The 19271-nt window shown below is 43.5% G+C and overlaps 2 protein-coding genes and 1 long non-coding RNA gene across 4 annotated transcripts; all 3 read right to left on the bottom strand.

Moving 5' to 3' along the window:
- Positions 1-346: 346 nt before the first annotated feature.
- On the bottom strand, positions 347-11166 carry LOC134021420 (FYVE, RhoGEF and PH domain-containing protein 6-like). Of its 2 annotated transcripts, XM_062462220.1 has the most exons (21): positions 10913-11164; positions 7832-9881; positions 6768-6912; positions 6537-6604; positions 6411-6441; positions 5045-5196; positions 4663-4819; positions 4397-4484; positions 3908-3958; positions 3689-3747; positions 3511-3582; positions 3359-3427; positions 3124-3207; positions 2952-3031; positions 2644-2746; positions 2382-2528; positions 2160-2265; positions 1916-2004; positions 1708-1836; positions 1385-1524; positions 347-1211 (listed from the first exon to the last, which is right to left on the bottom strand). In XM_062462220.1, the coding sequence occupies exons 1-21, from the start codon at positions 10920-10922 to the stop codon at positions 1175-1177; spliced, it is 3867 nt and encodes a 1288-aa protein (XP_062318204.1). In that variant the 5' UTR covers positions 10923-11164; the 3' UTR covers positions 347-1174. The 2 variants fall into 2 exon arrangements, with proteins under 2 accessions (XP_062318204.1, XP_062318203.1); XM_062462219.1 differs by lacking the exon at positions 347-1211 and having other exon boundaries at positions 1258-1524; positions 10913-11166.
- A 446-nt stretch (positions 11167-11612) lies between these two features.
- Positions 11613-14444, bottom strand: LOC134020557 (uncharacterized protein C3orf20 homolog). The gene is made up of 6 exons (XM_062460703.1): positions 14360-14444; positions 13511-13850; positions 13127-13246; positions 12243-12385; positions 12039-12140; positions 11613-11932 (listed from the first exon to the last, which is right to left on the bottom strand). Exons 1-6 carry the CDS (start codon positions 14431-14433, stop codon positions 11839-11841), a joined length of 873 nt encoding a protein of 290 aa, XP_062316687.1. The 5' UTR covers positions 14434-14444; the 3' UTR covers positions 11613-11838.
- Positions 14445-15828: 1384 nt separating this feature from the next.
- LOC134021085 (uncharacterized) lies at positions 15829-16408 on the bottom strand. Its single transcript, XR_009930475.1, has 3 exons — positions 16359-16408; positions 16061-16186; positions 15829-15943 (listed from the first exon to the last, which is right to left on the bottom strand). It is a non-coding gene; the product is annotated as an uncharacterized LOC134021085 (long non-coding RNA).
- Positions 16409-19271: the final 2863 nt, after the last annotated feature.

The raw sequence follows: 19271 nt of genomic DNA, 5'->3' as shown, positions 1-19271 counted from the left end.
GTATACACCCGAAGATATAACATTTTGCTATAAAAATGTTTTGTCAGTGCAATCCCCGACAAATTATTTCCATTGTTCCATCTGGATCTGAATCGCACGGTGCAGGGGTATTTTCAGACTGTATGAGTAAAACTGATTTGGTAAAACATTTATTACATAGGCACGCTGTGCAATACACATCACACCAGTAAATATAAAATAGATTTGCACCAATGTAAAATAACATTGACACTAAAATAGCTTTAGTTTAATCTATAAGCAAGAACTTTAGCTGTGAATGTATGCGAAAGCTGTTTATCCTTTCTAAAATGGCTACTGTCAGTGAGAAAATAAATGCAACCAAACGGAGGTGTTAACCAGTGTGTATTACCCAAACCTTACCCAAACCAAATCTTTTCAGATTCAGGGGTGTCTTAAAATGGATATCCAATACAAATCATGTGTGATCAACGGTGACTTGTTCGTGTTTTTTTTTCTGAGAGCACAATTCCCTACATACAAAATTAGGACTACAAAAATATTAAAAGCAAGATAGCCTAAAAACAAACAAATCATGTGTACTTATGAATGTAACTAATGGGAAATATTAATTTATACATAAACTGAAATAATGACGTGTGAATCTCATTTCAGTTTTTCTTACCATAACCCTGTGAATTGGTCATTCAAAAGTTGTGAACAGTATGGTCAAAAAGAAACTTGAACAATTTCTAATCTCAGTAAATATTATGTGATTGTAACCATTACACCATTTCCCCTGACTCAACATTCATTGTACAGTAATGTGTAGATTGAGGCTATTTCCCCCAGATACATATTTACAGTTCCTAGTCCCCCTGAAATGTTGAACTGTTATTCAATGCTCCTCCATTTGGTGCATGTGTAATACATCTGTACATTGTCTCTTATTTACTTTGGTCCCCCATGCTTTATTTAAACAAACTATAACTTTGACACCAGTGCTTTATGGCTAAATTAGGCTTATGGTAACAGTCAAATGTGCTGTCATTTCTGAACAGTCCTTCATTGGGTTGGATATCTATGCCAATGTATTCACGCTGTTATTAATTACATCAAACCAGTCTCCACTTCTGTGATTAAGTCATATCCTAATCTATTCACATTCAGAGATTATTAATTACTATGCAAATTCTGCAGGCTTGTAGAAAGAGGATCAGAGCACTGAGGCTTCTTTGAATGCATCTTTCCATCTGCCAAATAATAGAGAAGTGCAAAACCACATTGTTACGTCTGCCATCAAATCTGAGTGACAGTTAATAAAACGTTTTCAGAGGAGCGTACAAAATATCTCAGACAATTTAGGGAAAGGAATGAACTTGTGTTGATACATGACAAAATGAGTGACATGCATATCATGCTGTACCTTTGGGTTGTTTGGAGGTCATCTGCTTTGAAAATGTAGTAGAGTGTGTTTTTATGGTAGAGCTTGAACTGGAGCTTATGAATAAACTCTTCTTTCAGTATAAAACCAAGCAGCGGCTGGCTTTCCAATGCTGCCACATCCTGCAAAACAAGGAGAGCACAAGATAGACCATGTATGTTGATTATAAGCCATCAGCTGTTTCAATTTAATTTGTCTTTTGATTGCATTACTGTATAACAGCATGTAAACATAGACAAGTAATTGAATACCTTGAATATATCAGTACATGAAAATAACTGACGACTATAGATTGTCCATCGTACCTCACTGGCAGCATACGTGTACAGAACCTTGTTCTTGATGACAAACCAGAGCCTCTTCCCCTGCTTCTTGTTGCCCTTTGACCTCTGCAGGTAGCCACTCATGGAGGAGTTGTCTGTATTTGCTGTCACCTTAAAACAACATTTAAAGGTTTAATAAAAACATACATCTGAATCGTTCTCTCCTTGGACCATGGTGTGCTATAGTCACCTCTTTGAGGGCAGCAGGAATCTTTTTCTGCTTCCTAGAGAAGGCAAAAGAGGACTTTCCCACAGGGGAAAGTAACATTGTCTGGTCCCCTAGAGAGAAAGGTATCACAGGTCATTAAAAAAAAAGGCGGCATTTGAGTAATTTGATGTTGGTGTATCTGATGTGGTTTTATAAGCAACGATATCAAGCCTTATTTCTATGTATAGTATCAGGGCTCAGATGGATGCCCCAGAAAAAGCCTTACTTCTCTGCTCCTGAAGTACGAAGATACACTGGTCACACACTCGTGCCAGCTGGTTCTTTCGGTATTCCAGACAGTGTTTGTTGGTGGAACACGCCTGGCACACCACCTAGCAATAAACACATGAAAAACAAAGAAAACATTATGTTCGTGTTATTCTGATAACTTGTTAAAGAAAAGCAGAAATAAATGAAATTAGCATGCCTCAAAAGTACTTCCACCCACCTTTCCACAAGCACGGCAGTGGTGTCGTCTCCAGGTGAGGGTAAATTCGCAGGTGCAGATCATACACATTGTGGCCCTCAGGTCTGGGATCCAGATAGGTGCTGTGGAACCCAATGGTGACCCGCTGACAATGTCCTGTGTCTCTACCTAAACATCGGACGCATTCTGCAGTCAGTTCTCACTCACATATTACTTTGTATAAGGAAGCATTCTATTTGTTTTGCTGTAAGCAAGAATGCCATTTGTTCAGCTGTTTCATTACCTCCTCCAAGCTTTTGCTGGATATGAAGGTGATCTTCTTCCTTGTGTAGTCATTAATAGCTGTGGAGATGGCCTCCAGCCAGCCATCTCTCTCTGTGGCAGAACTAGAAGAAATAAGAAAACACCAGATGTTTATGCCAAGTAGGACAATACATGTCTGTATATACTCCATGAAAAGCTTGCACTACAAAAATGTTACCAAATGCTGTCAGATGTAAATGTACAAGTACTTTTTTGAAGTACTTGATGAAGTTGCAGTGTATTGTTTCAAATATGTAATAAATCAAACAACCTGTAACTGGTTCATACCTTGCAGATAGTATAAAGGAACGTTCTACGCTCTCTATGTTCAGCTCGTTCTGATAGGCCTCTTGGCTGGGCTTGCTCACCTGTAAGTACAGGACAATATTTACATTTTAAAAATGGGTGTGTGAAAAATTTAATTCTGTGTGGGTTAAGAAACAACACAAAGAGCTCCCACCTTCATTCCAGCCAGAGAGAGCATGTTGTTGAGTTTATACTGGCCAGACTGGACAGAGGTGGTGTATAGTAACGCGTCATTGAACTGGATTAAGAGAGGTCAAACCATCCACTTAGAATCACTCATTACAACCATTTAGAAGTAAGATTATAAAATGACCTCTATATCACATTTAATTTCAAGAGTATATGTGTAGACAGCAGTACGTTCAAACCACAGTTTAGTAAGGGCTTACCAGAAAGAACATTCTAGGCTGCATAACCTTCCTGGACAGCTTCATCAGGATTCCCTCCTTCAGAAACACCTGAAATACATGACAGATGAGATGAGAAGGAAGAACCAAGCTATCAAATTCCCCAAGCTGTGGCCTGCTGGGTGGTTCCCTACCCTCCCAGGCTGGACGATCTCATGGTGGCCATTCAGACTGCACTGCAACTGGATAAGCTTCTGGAAGTTATCCTGAAGAAGAAAATACATGGAGTTCTGATAGCATGTAGGTACATTAGACAGCTTCACAGGAGTTATGAAGTTGGTGAACTTGGAAGTAACAGAAGTTGTCTCTCACCCCCTGTTTCATGATGTCATTGGCATGATTAGCCACCTCCTTCACTATGCCCAGGGCCACTGTGGGGAAAATGTATAAATACCTCTTTTTTTTTGCATAGGTATGGTGTCTGCTTATTCTCAACTCAGGCACTATAAATATTATTGTAAGGTTTTAAAATGAAACATCCTCGATAGTGAAATGTTATTTGGGCAGGTGCTTTACTCCTATTGGTTTTACCTTGTGTGTCTTTGTAATCGGCTGAGTCAGGGGGCAAGTTCTTCAGGTAGTCTGAAATCACACACCATTTTAAAGACAATTGACTGATACAGGAGCAGTAAATTGGTAGCACAATGGTATAAGTGACTCGTATTGTGTAGTAAATTCTTGGAATGTAATCTCACACAGTAAATCCTAAATACAGGACCCCAAAGGTGCTTATGTAATGGAATTACTCAAGAATGACGTTCGAGACATTCTTCACATTTTGCCACCACGAGGTCCCTCCATCAACCATGGGATTCTAATCTTGTTATGTCACCAAATCAGATTTGTTCTGGACTTTAAAATCACATTAGATATGGCTAGTGAAAAGATTTATGCAGGTGTTTGTACTTGACCAGCCACTAGATGGTGCTGTTATCCCTTTCATACCCAATGCTAAACTTCTCTAACGACTACCATGTGGAGGGTGGAGGAGGTTGAAGAGAAAGTGGCTCCCGTAGCTACCTGTGAGCAGAAGCTGATACTGGGGGATCCTCTGAACCGGCTTCAGAAGGTAATGCCTCAGAGCCAGGTTGGCGCAGCGAGGACTAGCCTGAAACAAAGAACAACCTTGGAACTTCAGAACATGTAACGCACAAACAGATACAAAGTGACATACCGAAACCAAAGTCTGACAAACACACATTCTCAAAAGGAAACACAAAATACAGAGAGGAAAACACACCCATGAGACAATACCATACAGAAAAAAAACTGGTTGGCCTAGTTACCTCAAATTCCCGCACCAGTCCAGCGAACGCAGAGTTTTTCTTACTCTGCTCATCCAGTAGGGCCACATTCTTGTCGAACTCCCGGATATATGTGGAGTACATCTTCAGATAGGGCCCCTTCTTCACAAATATGTCAGCCAGTTGACCATGTTCATCCCTACACAACGAGGACAGATATAGGAGCACGTATGTTTTACTGTATTATACAGTTGGAATTTTAAAAAGTACAGTATGTAGAGAGTTGGGTAAACCAACAAACAATGAGGAAGTGGTCAAGAATGCTAGGTGTGTTGTGCATGCTTGTGGGTTATGAAAGGTAATTTCCATAAGCGTTCCATTTAAGATTATGGGTTATAAATGCTGCCTGGCTGGTTCCGGTTACCATTTAGCCACCCTTTCCTTCAGCTCTCTGAGCAGGTCTTGGTTCAACTCATACAGCTGGGGGAGGTAATAGAGGATCTGGTTCAGAACCCGCTCCTCAATCACAGGCTTCCCAGTTTGACGAGAGGCCTCGACCACCGCATGCCGAAAGTCCTACAGAAACATAAATAAACATAAAGTTAGAGAAACATGTAATACTCATAAAAATATAAACAGAAACATGTATTGGTACGGAATGCAGTTCTGGAGCACTTGATTTTCAAGAACTAAAAGAACTCAAAGTGTTTGGAGAACAGTAACCCACACTAAGTTTGGTACTTTCAAGTGGCCTTGAATGTGGAAGGTTGAGCTGTTTGTGAACCCTGACCATGTATTAGGCTGTCTTACACAAGCAGTTTAAGGTACACCTAAACCCAGTCCTGACCAGAAGAGTGGGGACATCCCAGGGTTGCCTGGGGAAGCAGTTTCTGTCTTTCCTTTCTGACGATGAGAAGGTATTTAGTGGTTTATTAGGCACAGGGCAGGCAGAGAAACTGCTTGCAGCACAGCTCTGGTCAGAGGGCCCTGGGGGTAGCTCTTGTGGTTTATGTGGTCTCCTCTTTCTGTACATTAGAGAGCCCCCTCTCCCAAAACAGAGGCCTCTCACCATACAACAGCAACAGAGAAGTAACAGATTTTGTCTTTTGGTTTTATCAACTTCTGTACACAGTAAGAAATGAGGGCTTGTGACTCAGTACTGTTCCATCTGCAGATCCAGTCACACAGCCATCATCTGCTTCCTATTCTGCCTACTCACTCCATCTATCAGCAGACATGACCTTCAGATATCTGTGTGAGTATATGTATATACCCATCAGCACCTTAGCTATGAGTACCCTATTGTATTTGTGTTTTTCCATCCAACTTACTATATACGTATACACAGCAAAGGAACCAGGCTCCACACCAACAATGTTTACTTTAGTAAACATAAACCATTTTCATTTGGTTGACAGACTGGTGATATACGCGAATCAAAACTGTGACTATATTGAGCTGAAGCTATGGCAGGTCTCCAGTAGGATTCAAGTCAGACAAACACGTTGATATGTTGGACCACGGTCAGATCATACAACCTCCTAGGAAAACCATGAGGAATGTGAGCCTCGCTGATGTGAGCGAGGGGCGTTTGGGTCTGAAAGTGTGTCTGTCCCACATGGGGTGTGCCCCAGTAGCTCGCCTAATCTAACACACATGTTCTCATTAGATAGAAAACATACAGTACAGCACCATACCAAACACTGAGAACACGTTTGTCAGGGTTTTTCCCACTGTTTTTATGCATGCATGAAAATAGTACAGATGTTCCCAAATGTCTGGATACTTACGATGTGGAGCAGCTTCAGGGCATCAACAAACCTTAAAGACAGTAACCAGAGGCAAGTTAACAATCCAGAGCCATGTTAACAGTGATACATGACAGGTAAAATAGGTTAAATTGTTTAGATACTCACACGTGTTCAGAGTTCATAATCTCATGAGCAATGTGGACTATCTTGCTCTTTTTGGGTACATTGTAAACCTGACACCAATGGAAACACTATTTTTAATCAATCACAAAAACCAGACACTAGCTAACGAGACTTGATCTACAGGTCTCGTGGAGTATGATTCGATTGTGTACAGTGACATAGAAGTTGCTGGAATCTCATCTTGCAGCTACATTATCTGACCGTTTGCCTTACCTCACTCTCCCCAGGCTGCTCCAGGTCTCCTTTACTGGAAATGGAGCTGTCGTCATCTCCATCCTCCTCCTCGTCCGAGCTGTGGACCATGTCCTCATCTGAGTGGCCATCGTCCAGCTGGGTCGACTCTTCATCGATACAGGCACTGTCGAGGCAGGACATTAGAATCAAGACTGAAGACAACAGCTGGAGATGAATTGTGCTCACTCACACACACACCTACCTAACGGGACGAAGAGTTTAAAAGAAATAAGAAAACATAAGGGTGTGTTGCAGAGGAAGGTGAGAGAGGAAGGGGTTTTATAGTCAAACGCCTGACTAAGCATATGATTAGGGTGCGTCTTTCTTTAAGGATCCATCCATGAGTATTCCAACATTTCCTGCAGAGCACTGCAAAAGGACTCACAGGAAAAAGAGCTCTTGACAGACTGACGGCCGGAAAACTCCCTTATGATCATCAACACTCCCTCTAACACCAACGCTGGTGGGGCCCAATTCCAAAACAGCCACTTTGCCTATTCCCTAGCCCCTACTGACTAAATTGTGTAAAGTATATGTGAGAAACACTATGAATCCAGCAAAGCAAACTATTGTACTTCTGTTGGAGGGCCAGTCAACATGAAACATGTGATTGCTGCTCTGTTTCAAGCCTAGATGGCTGAAACACAAAGCCGTTCAAGGCAAAGAACCATGTTACACAAACAGTAATCCTCAGATTTAAATTCAGTCTTATCCAGTGATCATTCCAGTTACAGACCATGCACCATAACGGTATGCTACTCTCCTCTCTTACTCTGAGTCACAAACAAGTATGAGAGAAGGAGAACAGAGACAGACAGGGACATTCATATAAAAGAGGTTGCATTAATATGCAGTACTGGGAAACCAGGCAGTGTCTACCTCAATAAATAGAGCTACTCACACCCCATTCCATACATACTTGCCCTTTGAATCAAACGTGGGACAATCATCTCCTGTCAACAATGTAATGGTTTTCATTGTGTAAACATTCAGGGTATTCTGTAGGATGTGTGAATGTGTGCGTGGCCATAAAAAGACAATACCTCTTAGTTTCTCCATGTGGCTGTTGCTGTTGATTGTACTTCTCCAGGGGCACATAGGGCTCCTGTTCCTCATATATGTTCTCGTCATCATACATGTACTTGCATACTGGAAATGCCACAGGTGATGACACTGCACTGGCTACGGCTGGGTTGATGTACTCTGGGATCTCCTCATACAGGGGCACGTTTTCATATTCCACAGCCTGTTCCGCTCCAGGGCAGAACTCATCTCCGTCCACGCTCTGCTCCAAGCCGATCAGGGGACAAGAGAACTTGCGCCCTCCCCAAACCCGCACCCCGAGATTGTCCTGTAGGCCAAGTGGGAGCCCGTCCACACACTGCTCTGTCTCCTTGGTTGAACCTTCCAGTGTCTTGCCTCCTTTGGCTAACAGGTTGGGCAGCATCTTCACAGAGAGCTTCAAGTCTAGAAGTCTCCGGAAAGAGCCTAGTTTCTGTCCCTCAGAGCGTGTGATGTCAGCAGAAGAAAAGGACTTGGCTCTCTGCTTCCCTTGGCTGGAACGAGAGGGCTTGGTTGGTGTGCTGTTTGTCTTGTCCTTGTGGAGAGCAGGTGTCTGATTAAAGACCCTTCCTGGTTTCTTCTTAGGGGGTGGGGGAAGTACCCTCATAGCTTTATTGTTTAGACCACCATCTTGAGTTGGCTTAGAAAGGCTGGGTCTCCCTTCACCTTCTGCAGTCTTTCCTTCTGCGGCCTCCACTGATAATTCCTTTCCCAGCATCCATGCTGGGGAGCTGTTTCTCTGAGACATCTTGGCGGTCATCTTGAAAACCCCATCTTCCTCTGATATGATGCCGGTTGCCACAGTGAGGGGTAAGTGACCGCTGAGTTCCAGCTGTTTTGGTTGACTTGTCACACGTGGAGGACAAGTGAGATTACAGTAGACCCCCTGGTTCTCATTGCTCCCTTTCTCGTCATCCTCCTCATCTACTGAGATCTCCATTTCATGGACGCAGTCGCTCCACACCAGCTCCTCCTCCTCCATGTCCTGTGGTAGAGGCTCATGGTGAGGGGAGAAGCCCTGGGCCCTTAGAGGTCCAGAAAGATAGGGTTTCTTCCTGGCAGGAGGGGCTGGAGGGGAGCATTGGTTGGTCTTCCTCTCCACTGACACCATCACCTCACTGACAGTCCCCTCCCTCTCCTCGCTGCCTTCCTCCACCCTTTCCTGCCTGTCAAGGGCGGCCTTCCTGGGTTTCCGTGGGACAGGGAGGGGCTTCATAGGGACTGCTGGAACAGAGGTGGGACTGGAGAGGGATGTACCAGGCATGCCAGTAGAGCTTGTGAGCTCTTCCTCTGCGTCTGACCTTGTCGAACCAGAAGGATTAATGACGTTGCCATCGGTTTTGGCCCCTTGGGTTCTGTGAGGAAGGGAGGGCTTCACCACAGGATGTAGGGTATCAACCACAGAGTTAAGGTTCTGATTGAGTGTCTTCAATTGATTATGTATGGGTGTTTCCTCTGGGAGCTTTGGATGTTTTGGATGACTACAGGTGGATTGAGAGGGAATACAAACATCTGGTAGACGGCTAGTGTGAGGACTCTCCTTTGTCTCTCCACTGTTGTCTTTTTTGGCTTGATACCTGGGAACAGATTCCTCTGAGTGACCCTTCTGCAATGTTTTCAAGTTTTTCTCTATTTTGTTGATTGTTTTCTCTGCTATGTGTGATTTCCTTAGGCACTGACAGTTCTCCTGACTACATAGACAGATGGGAATAATATAATCCCAATCAGGTTTCTTGTTCTCTTGTTGTATTCCATTTTGGGAGTTCAGAAAACCTATACTTCTTGAGATCTCCGACTTCTCTTGCACCATGGTCTGATGGACTGTCTTTGATGACAGCGGTATGGACTTAACCGTGGTGGTGATTTTGGGGAGGTCTGGTTTGGGAGCCAAGGCTGGTTTGACCCTCCTAGGTGTAGCGGGAGAAGCCAGGGACAGGCCATCTCGTTTGGGAGACGAGGGAGACAACCCCAGCCTCTGTGGCTGAACTGCAGGTATCTTTGGTTTGGGGGCCAATGGAGGCTTGTCTGTGCCTGACAGAAGGGAGAAAAAAAGAAAGACTTTATATACAGTAGATTATCATCACCATCCTCATAGAATTTCAAGACACTATAAAAGTCTGAAAGATCTGCTTTACAACTCAAAGATCAGCAAATCTTTGCAATGTGTGTGTCTGTGGCAAATGACCGTATTTGAGATATTTTGTAGGTTGACATATGCTAGATTATTGAGGGGAGGAAGAGAGAATCGTTGGAGCGATTCTCAATCACTTCGATATCAGGAATTCCTGCACCCTTCAGAGCCATAAACTGGTGTCAACCTCCCATGGAGCAATATAGTGTTGACAGCTTCCTTTCAAGCAGTAAATGTCATGACAAGTACCACAATCTCTCTCCTGGGTGTTGTTCACATATCACATGCGTTTTGTTTGCCACACTTCTCAACAACACATTAATCCTGTTACTGTAGTCAACACTGCAGCTCTAGGCGGAAAGGCCCAGGACCATGAGACTGAAGGGGTCAAGAAAAATGACACAAATTGTTGCTGTATGCGTGTTTAAAAAATGCTCCATACTGATTACTAAAGTAACTGCAAAATACAGTACTGAAATGCCGACAGGAAAAGAGATAGAAAGGAAAGGCATCCAAAACAGAGCCATGTGTGCCCTTGAGCTAATCCACAGCTCACCAGTGTTTGTTTCCCATCCGCTCCGTTTGGCACTGCTAGGGAAGACTAACACTACAATGAACTCTGCAGTTCATGCTAAACCCGACATAATGTGACAATAGTAACCTTACATTGAAAAAACTTTAATATTTCCTACAGTCTTAACTGTCTGTTCAGTTCGTTTCAAAATCACGACACAATAGAGGTGCTTAATTTTTTTTTAATCTTCAAACCGTAATAGAATACACGTAGACCTATATCAGTGATTTAATCTGCTAACACCGCAATAATAAACATTGTATAATAAATATTAACTGCATACAACCACCAGCAGTCAATCGAAAGTTTTCAACAACAAAAAAATGGTTACATTGATACAGCGTCCAGTCAACTTACCTGAGCTCATGTCTGTTTTGGATTCAAACTCTCTAGCTTTTCTCGTAGTTTAGATGACACCGCTGGTTTTCAGCTGACATCTCTTGACCCATGGTGAACAGTCGTCAAAATCACTAAATCAACTATCTACTCTGTAAGGATGTTGCTCTACCCGGCAGCCTTTTGATCCTGCCACAGTTGCACTCTTGGAATCAACTGATCTGATCTATGAGTTTGCGTCATTGTCCACACATCCACTAGAGGTCTCCTAGCACCACCAATAGTCGACACTGAAAAGCCCCCACTGAACACCACAAAGGCGTCACAAGTCCCTGCAAAGTTATGCTTAGACCAATATTTGTGCTTGCCTTCAATGTGGGCTACTGACATGGAATAACTAATAATATGTCATGATGAGTAAAAGAAATGAAATCGTTTAGCTAGCATTTTATTTGAGGAAGACAGTTTTTTTTATCAGAAGTGATTCAACAACATTCCGCAAAATGTGCTTTTCCAGAAACTATTACACAACACTTAGGCCTACTGCAACTTTGTAACTTCAGTTATAGCTAAGAAAGCATCTCTTGCAACTTTGTAGTAACTGTAAAAAACATAGTAAAAACGAAACAAAAAAAAAACATATTTTTTCTATAGCCAGTATATGCAAAATTTCAGAGATCAATAATGCAAACATTCCTTTGTCATATTATGTTTTAAGATGCTGGCATAAGCACAGACTTTTGTGATTTGTAAGCTTTTTCCATGCAACACCATCAGTTGTTATATATAGACATATTGAAGCACATTGCTTAAGACAGCCAAAGACGTTGTGCGCAGTTAACCATTTGGTGTTAGAAAATGTGTATATTCTCTCTGTCTTCCATTGACATCATCTTTGAAGAGCATGAGCAGGAGAGTCAGACCCTGTAGCTGGATGCTTGGTGTGTTCAGGGTGTGAGGAAAGGTAGAGAGGTTGCAGTCTTTTTGGCCTTTGAAACTGTGTCTTTCTTCAGGGAAGTCACAGGTCCCTGAGTGGGTTTCCTGTGACGCAAATAAGCAAAAGACGTGATATAAAAAAAATGTCCCTGATACGTTTGATATGCTTAAAAGGGGGAACATTTGACTTTTGATTGCTTGTTTGATATACCTCTCACAGGTTTGGGTTTCTCCTAAGTGCCCTTCCAATGGAGTTATATGCGGTTCTTGAGAGAGAGATAGGTCTCCTACCACTGCCCTCTTCAACCGAGCACTGTCAATAAAGTTCTGTTAATCGCAATCTACAAAACTACAAAACCTCATTATAAATCTCTCATTAAAAAAAAAATACCAAAGAGTCTATGTGATCCTGTACCTGAATCGGTAGTCTGAGGGCAGACTATAACCTTGTCTGTAGTCCGCCCTGGTCTTAGCGATTTGCTTGTGCAGGTTTCTCTCTGAGCAGCTGTAGCCATTGAAGATGTAGTCTGCAAAGAGCAGCCTCCCTCGGATGTACATCTGTTAATCAACACATGAGACACAGAGACTGTAAACAAAGGTGGATGGTTGACCAAAGACCAAGATCCCTTTGTTTAACACTACTAATACTTCATGTACTCACATAACCTAATCAGGGATCTTGGGAGCCACAGGCCATACTTATCTTGACTTTTAATTGACTCAGCCCGTTTACTCCTGAACCAGCAGCTACACATCTCCACATTTTTCTGTGGAATACTCCGCATATTCAGGGTTTACAAGGTTTTAGAGAAATGGGTTATCCCTTTTAAAAGATCCAGGTCCTGTCTAGTCGATGGCATTTTTTTTTTCTTTGTGGGCCAACTCCTGGTCTCAAGTTTCTCTACAGATGAACCTGAACATCCCTTTCGGCATCATAGTGGCTGTCACCTTAAGCGAATGAGAAGACAGGCCTGCGTGTGCCTAAACATTCAAGCTTATTGGCAGCGTTTCAGAAATGATGCTTCCTCTTTCACTGTGATTTAGAGCAGTGCCAGTAAATATATCACCAAGATGTGAGGGATGCGACATAACAAAGGTAGAGGTTAACAGTGTGTTGAGTGAGCTGTCACGCCTCGTCTAGTCTGTTTAGCATCGATTATGTTCTCCCAAACATCTTTACACAAGAGAAATACAGTCTGCAGCTGTTCCTTAGAGTGTCTTGGCTGCCATCTAGAGGGCCATTAGAATTTCAGCCAATTAAGACGGCCCGTTCTGAAAGGTATCTGCTGACCAACTGACCAGAAACATTCCAGGGGAGGCGTTGTGTCTATGCTGCAAAAGGGTTGTTCCGGTCTGTCTAGCGCAGGACGTCCCTGTAGACATCTCATACCTCACAAGGCGGAACGAGTCCAGCTGACACTGAGGACGACAAGCATAATTGTTGCATTTCTATTGGGATAGTACACAAGGCTTTCTGTTCATATCAGCGATAATTTTGCAATTCTGATAAGTGCATAGCTGACACAAAGCAAATTTCAAGTGCAGCAGTGCAGAATCATTCATCATAAAAAGGCAGATTGTTGATTGTTTGTGAAAGATTGTATGTGTATACACACACCGTTTATGTTGTATTTGTGTGTATGTGTGGGAAGGCCTTTGTGTGTTTGCAGCAACAAATCCAACCTGAGTGCATGGCATGGCCCTGTTCTTATTCATCCTCTCATACAGCTGTTCCAGCAGGTCCTGATTGGCCGGCGTGGCAAGAGGCTGGCGCTGCACCCTTACACACACCACCAGGATCTGCTCGCTGTGGGGAGGCTGGCCCGAGATGAAGGCATCATACTCGAGGTCGGTCACCACAGGCATCAACCTGGAGCTGCAGTGGCACAGCCTGCGGACCTCCTCCCCCTGCAACACAGCCCTTAGCTGGGCAGGACACGGGCTGTTGGGGCAGGGGGGGTTGTGGGAGGGCTGGTAAATAAGACGGGAGGTCCGTTGGTCTGGGCTCTTCAGGATCACTGAACTGAAAGTAGAAGAAAAGAGTTCACCTTCTGAAACCTCGAGAAGGGAATCACAATAGAACGTTTTCTTTTCAATACCTCACGCCACAAAAACAGTTTCTTCCCTTCCGCTGTTGGCCTCTTCAACAAGACCAAGGGTCCACACTGACTCTAATGACTTCTTGCTTAAAACACACTGCTTTTTGCACTGCATTACAAAATGGTATCTTGTACATTTGTATTTTTTGTAATATTTGTATTTTTGTATTTTTATATTGTAATTTACGGCAACTTATATTTTATTTTATTGTATATTTAATTCTATTCTAATCCCACTTAGTACTGCTAGTTTATGTACCCTTAGTATAAATAGTCCACATATTTAAATTTTAGGTATATGTTTATTGTATGCACCTTCCTGCCAAAGCAAATTCCTTGTCTGTGCAAACTTTCATGGCGAATAAATCCCATTCTGATTCTGATTCTTTGTGACCGGGTGTGAGCTGTTGTGTGTGTGGTGGGGGGACTTTACTCCAGTTTGACATTGCTGTGAACTCGGACGGTTCCTCCTGTCTGAGTGATGTGATGGTGCTCCTCCGTCGTCATTTTTGAAGTGAACATCCTGTTATATCACAGATCAAATAATAAAAATGATAATGAAATCAACAGGCATTTTGTCACTTGCAAGTGTACACACACACACTGTGTGAGAAGCAGAGAATTCCACACACACTGTGTGTGTATGTGTGTATTAAGCATATAGCACACAGCATGTCATGTCATTTACATTACATTTAGCAGACGCTCTTATCCAGAGCGACATACAGTAAGTACAGGGACATTCTCCCAGAGGCAACTAGGGTGAAGTGCCTCAGCCAAGGACACAATGTCATTTGGCACGGCCGGGAATCGAACCAACAACATTCTGATTAATAGCCTGACACCCTAACCGCTCAGCCATCTGATGTCATTGTGTGTGGTGTGGATGGTGTACGTACTGTGTCAGCTTGGGGGACGAGCTCAGGAGGACGTCTCCAGGTGCAGCGAGGTATCTGAGGAGGGGCTGCTTCTCCTTACTGCCCCCCTCTGGACTCTCTGTGTTACTGTCAGCAGGGTTAAGAGTGGGTTGGGCTGCTGACTCCGCCTCCCTCTTCAGTTTGGGGTGTTTGGGGGATTCGGACATGCGCTCAATCTCCGGGCACCTGATTCCTAATAGAAAACCAAGGACAATGACATATGCATATGTACAGAAACTGAAATGATGGACTGTGACCAAAACCACAGCAAAGCCAATAATTGCAATCGCAGTTTGCAAGAAGCTCTCCAGACACTTATCCAGTCAGATTTAATTCTCAATTAAACCCAGATCAACCATTTAATTGAGTTTGAACTCAAGACAACTCAATTACACCATCAGGTCACAAGAACTTTGGATAACAACTCTGAAAAAAATGTGTAGGCAGCTGGGTTTAAAAATGTATACTGAGGTTTACGCCTTACCAGTGGCCACACGGTAGAACTGTAGCCAGTCATCCAGGATGGTCTTTACTCTCCTCTGTAGTCTCCTCAGCTCCCTGGTCTCCCGCCCTCCTCTCAAGGATGAGGTCATCTCCTCCAGCCGCTCCGCCTCCCTGACAACCTGAAGGATCCAGGGTGCGAATTACGGCGGGGTTTGGGGGGGTCTGACCATTAAGACTTGGACTCTCCCAAAAGAGGTAAAAACAACAAGTCGGGGCGGTCGATACACGCCCTGGATAAGAAGTTGACCCCTCCGATTGTCATTGTATAATTCGTACTCTGGAAGGATCCAACATGAACACATGGAGACATGACAGAAAAGCGTAACAAACATGGAGAAAGCAGCCCTAGCATGTGAAACAGTTACATACTTTAACCACTACTGTATAACATATAAAAGTAGAGAGGCTTTTTTATCCAGTGTGATAAATGACATGACAAGGGAGTTGAAGTGAAGGGATTGCTAGTGTACCCTCAACGATTTGAGTGTCAAGGCTTTACGTTCCATGTTGTCACTCTGGGTCTTCCCTGTCTTCCTACCCAGGGACAGGTCCTGCGTTGCAGAGGAGAGGACGTGTTCTCCAGACTGCAGGCAAGCCTGTAGAGCACAGCTCCATTCAACAATCAGATATGGCCGTCACTGACACATTCTTTTGGACAAATCATCTTATCGGAGTGTGTGGTGTTAATTCTGACGACATGACTGCCTTCTCACCGTTTCCGTGGTTGTGAGGGTGGTGGAGAGGGAAGAGAGAGGCAGCTTGACACTTTCATTGTGCATCTTAAAGCAGAGCGTAGCCGAGGTGCCGCTGAAAAGCCTCACACATATCTGGTCAGACATCTAACAGGAGATAAAGGGGGAAATATGTATCGGGTAAATGAATCAATTTTTTGAAAATACTCTTAACTCTCCATTTGACGTTGTGGTGGTGATCAGTAACATGTGATCATAGAAGGCTCTGTTGAGGCTTGGTCTACCATGGAGATAAAAGGCAACAAGGACATGAACGAACCTGGCTGCCACGGTGTAATCCGAGTACCTTGCAAGGGACAGTTGATCAGACCATGTTGGTTCACCAGTCACGGCCCACATATCCTCCTTTGTCCACTCCCCCCCCCCCACCCTCCCTCAACCCACCCCGTCTCCTCCACATCCCCACCATTTATCGCACACAGACTATCACATGACACGGCTGCCCAGCAACTGTGACTTAGCCCTCTTCACTGGCCTTGTCAGTGCATGATATAATTGCTCAGGGATTACAGCGGTTAGGTGTAAACTCTCTGTTATCTAGGCCACTAGAAAAGGTTAGCCAGGGACAGGACCCTTAGCAAATTGTTTGCATCACTGAGAGAAAAGTGAAGAAGGATAAAGGATGTTGGAAAATCTTGGGAGGCATGAATAAATGCCACTACTCTTCACAAAGAAGGTGCATAGCCCTTCTCTGGACAAGTGTATGAAGTATGTACGTTTGCTTAAATAATATTAACCGTATGGTTTGTCATCAGTCTGTCACCATGTTGTCAGGTTACCTGTAACACTATCTTTTCCTTCAGTCCAGACCCTGTCTGCCAGGTCCACTCCTTGGTCACAGTCCCATCAGGGTCACAGGTCAGCCCCCCATTCTGATCCCAAGCTGCTATAATACTCCCACTACACACAGAGTGATGTCACAGGAAACAGTATGTTACACATAAGTAACTAAAACCGTGACTGTCGCAACACTTCAGAATCAGTAGCTTAGCTTTACCTAGTTGGGTGAGTGGCAGAGCCGTGTCCGAATGCAGTGATGCTGGCGAGAATGACCGGGCTGGCACTGTCACTGAACACATTAGTATAGAACCCTCTGCTGAGCAGCCCTGAGTGGCTCTGGCATACGGCCACATGACCGGAGGGGTAGCTGTTTGGTGAGGGGTCAAGGGTCATGGGATTTGGTATAACTCAGTGGTTAGAGGTTGCATTAGGTTGCATGTTCCAATTCCCCTCGGGTGCACGATGCTTTGGACGAAAATGTCGGCCAAATCAACACATGAACATTATGTGCTGTTCTACAAACCAGATGGCATTTATCTGCGGAAAAATATTTCGATATACAAATAGGTATAAGCAACGATACTAAATAAAGGAGGATCTGTCGTTGATTCTGTAGTGCAGTTTGTGCTGAGAGGGGTCGTCCTGTTTCAGCTCAGGCACTTGGGGCAGCCCGTTACACAGAGTGAGGGGAGAGACTGGCTGGGCCGTGCCTCCCGCCCTCCTGTTGGGAACAGGGGGCTTGTCCTTCCCATAGTACCGTAGGATAGGAGGGTTGTTGAGGCCCTGCTCCGCTTGCTTGGCTGCTTGCAGCTTACTGTAGGGGGTAAACGGCAACAGCATATGTTGATGCACTCACAACAGGAGTCAGTATAAATGGCTGGATATAAGAATTGATGCCATAAGAGGTGGATCCTGGACCCCGTTAATGTCTTTTTGTAGGTTTATAAGTGAATAATAAAGAAGAGTTACAGAAACCTATGGACCCTGCCAAGCCTAGGGCCCTGTGAGTCATTTACCCACATCAGCCATGTGAATAGTTCTTAAATAAATACATAGGTATGTTTGCCAGCTGCAGTCTCTCCACAGCCCACTGACACAGACTGTTCCACTGAGGCTCATCCCAGGAGAGATCCTTTGGCTGGACAAGCCAACCTGCACAATCAAATTGGTCACATCATGTGTTATGGGCACATTTACACAACACAAGACCATGTTTATAGGGAATAGGGCAGGTGTGTGGTTGAGCCATACCTTGCTCTTTGCAGACTTTTGAGGACACAGAGAAACTGATAGTTGTGGACAGGTGAGCTGCTAAAATCAAATGATTGAAAAACAAAATATGAATTGGTATTATTTTATCCAGATAGTTACATTATTATTTTGGGCCAATGCCATACACGTTGTTTAATTAGTTAATAGTTGACAAATAAAAGTCAAACACCTATGTGAGAACTGATTAACAGGTGTAAACCGCGCCTATGCGCTACACAGCCATGCCTCTGTCCTCCCTTGTAAACCAACCTTAACCCTCCATACAGACTGTAACCAAATATGTCCTTTATTAAGGTCTTCAAAGGTCAACACAAGTGACTTAAGAGGTACTTAATCTTTAATGCCGATTGTCATTACTTCTATTGGTTTTAAGTGCATATTGACGCCAGTTAATTAAAGCTGATGGATTGTGAGATTGCGCTGTAGCTATACATGGGAGACATTTAATGCCGAGTCGTCGTATGCACAGGGATTCTATGCTACTTACTTTTGTTTGCGTTGGAAACACAAGTTTTCTTTCTCACGTTGTGATCTTGAGTGTTTCTCTCAGATGTGTTTTTTTCTGACATCACAGCATTCTTTTTAATCTTTTTTATGACATGTACCTCCATCTGAGGTACATTGTCGTCTAAATGAATAGAACCCTTGGACTTTCGCGGTTTAGCAACTTTGCTCTTAACTACCGGCCTTCTCATGTAAACCGCACCTGAAGTCAAATCCTTCCACGAGTAATTTAGCACATTCACGAGCCCGTGAGGAATACATCCTTGTTCGCTTCCCTCATGTTGTAAAAGAAGTTCACCTAACTCGCTCAACAACAGAGGGGCCATGCGCTTGTATGATTCCAACAGGTTTATGTCTTCAAACCCGTCCACTTGCGCGGCTTCCACGGTCTTCTCGCAAACTTCCCGTGTGTCTGCATTAGATTTGCCACATAATCCATTTTGCACTAGCAGTGTATTATCATCGCCTTTTACTTCTGTTTTCTCGTTGAGATAAGCATCATTCCCGCTATTGAATACAATAAATAAAAATACAACTTGTAACTGAACTCAGCCGTCTATGTATAAAAATATAGTTTCTTATTATTATTGTTCTTAAGCTACAATATTCTTTTAAA

The sequence above is a fragment of the Osmerus eperlanus genome, chromosome 5, assembly GCF_963692335.1.
Source record: "Osmerus eperlanus chromosome 5, fOsmEpe2.1, whole genome shotgun sequence".
Lineage (NCBI taxonomy): Eukaryota > Metazoa > Chordata > Actinopteri > Osmeriformes > Osmeridae > Osmerus > Osmerus eperlanus.
Note: the sequence above shows the minus strand (reverse complement) of the source record. Positions and strands in the feature narration are given on the sequence as shown.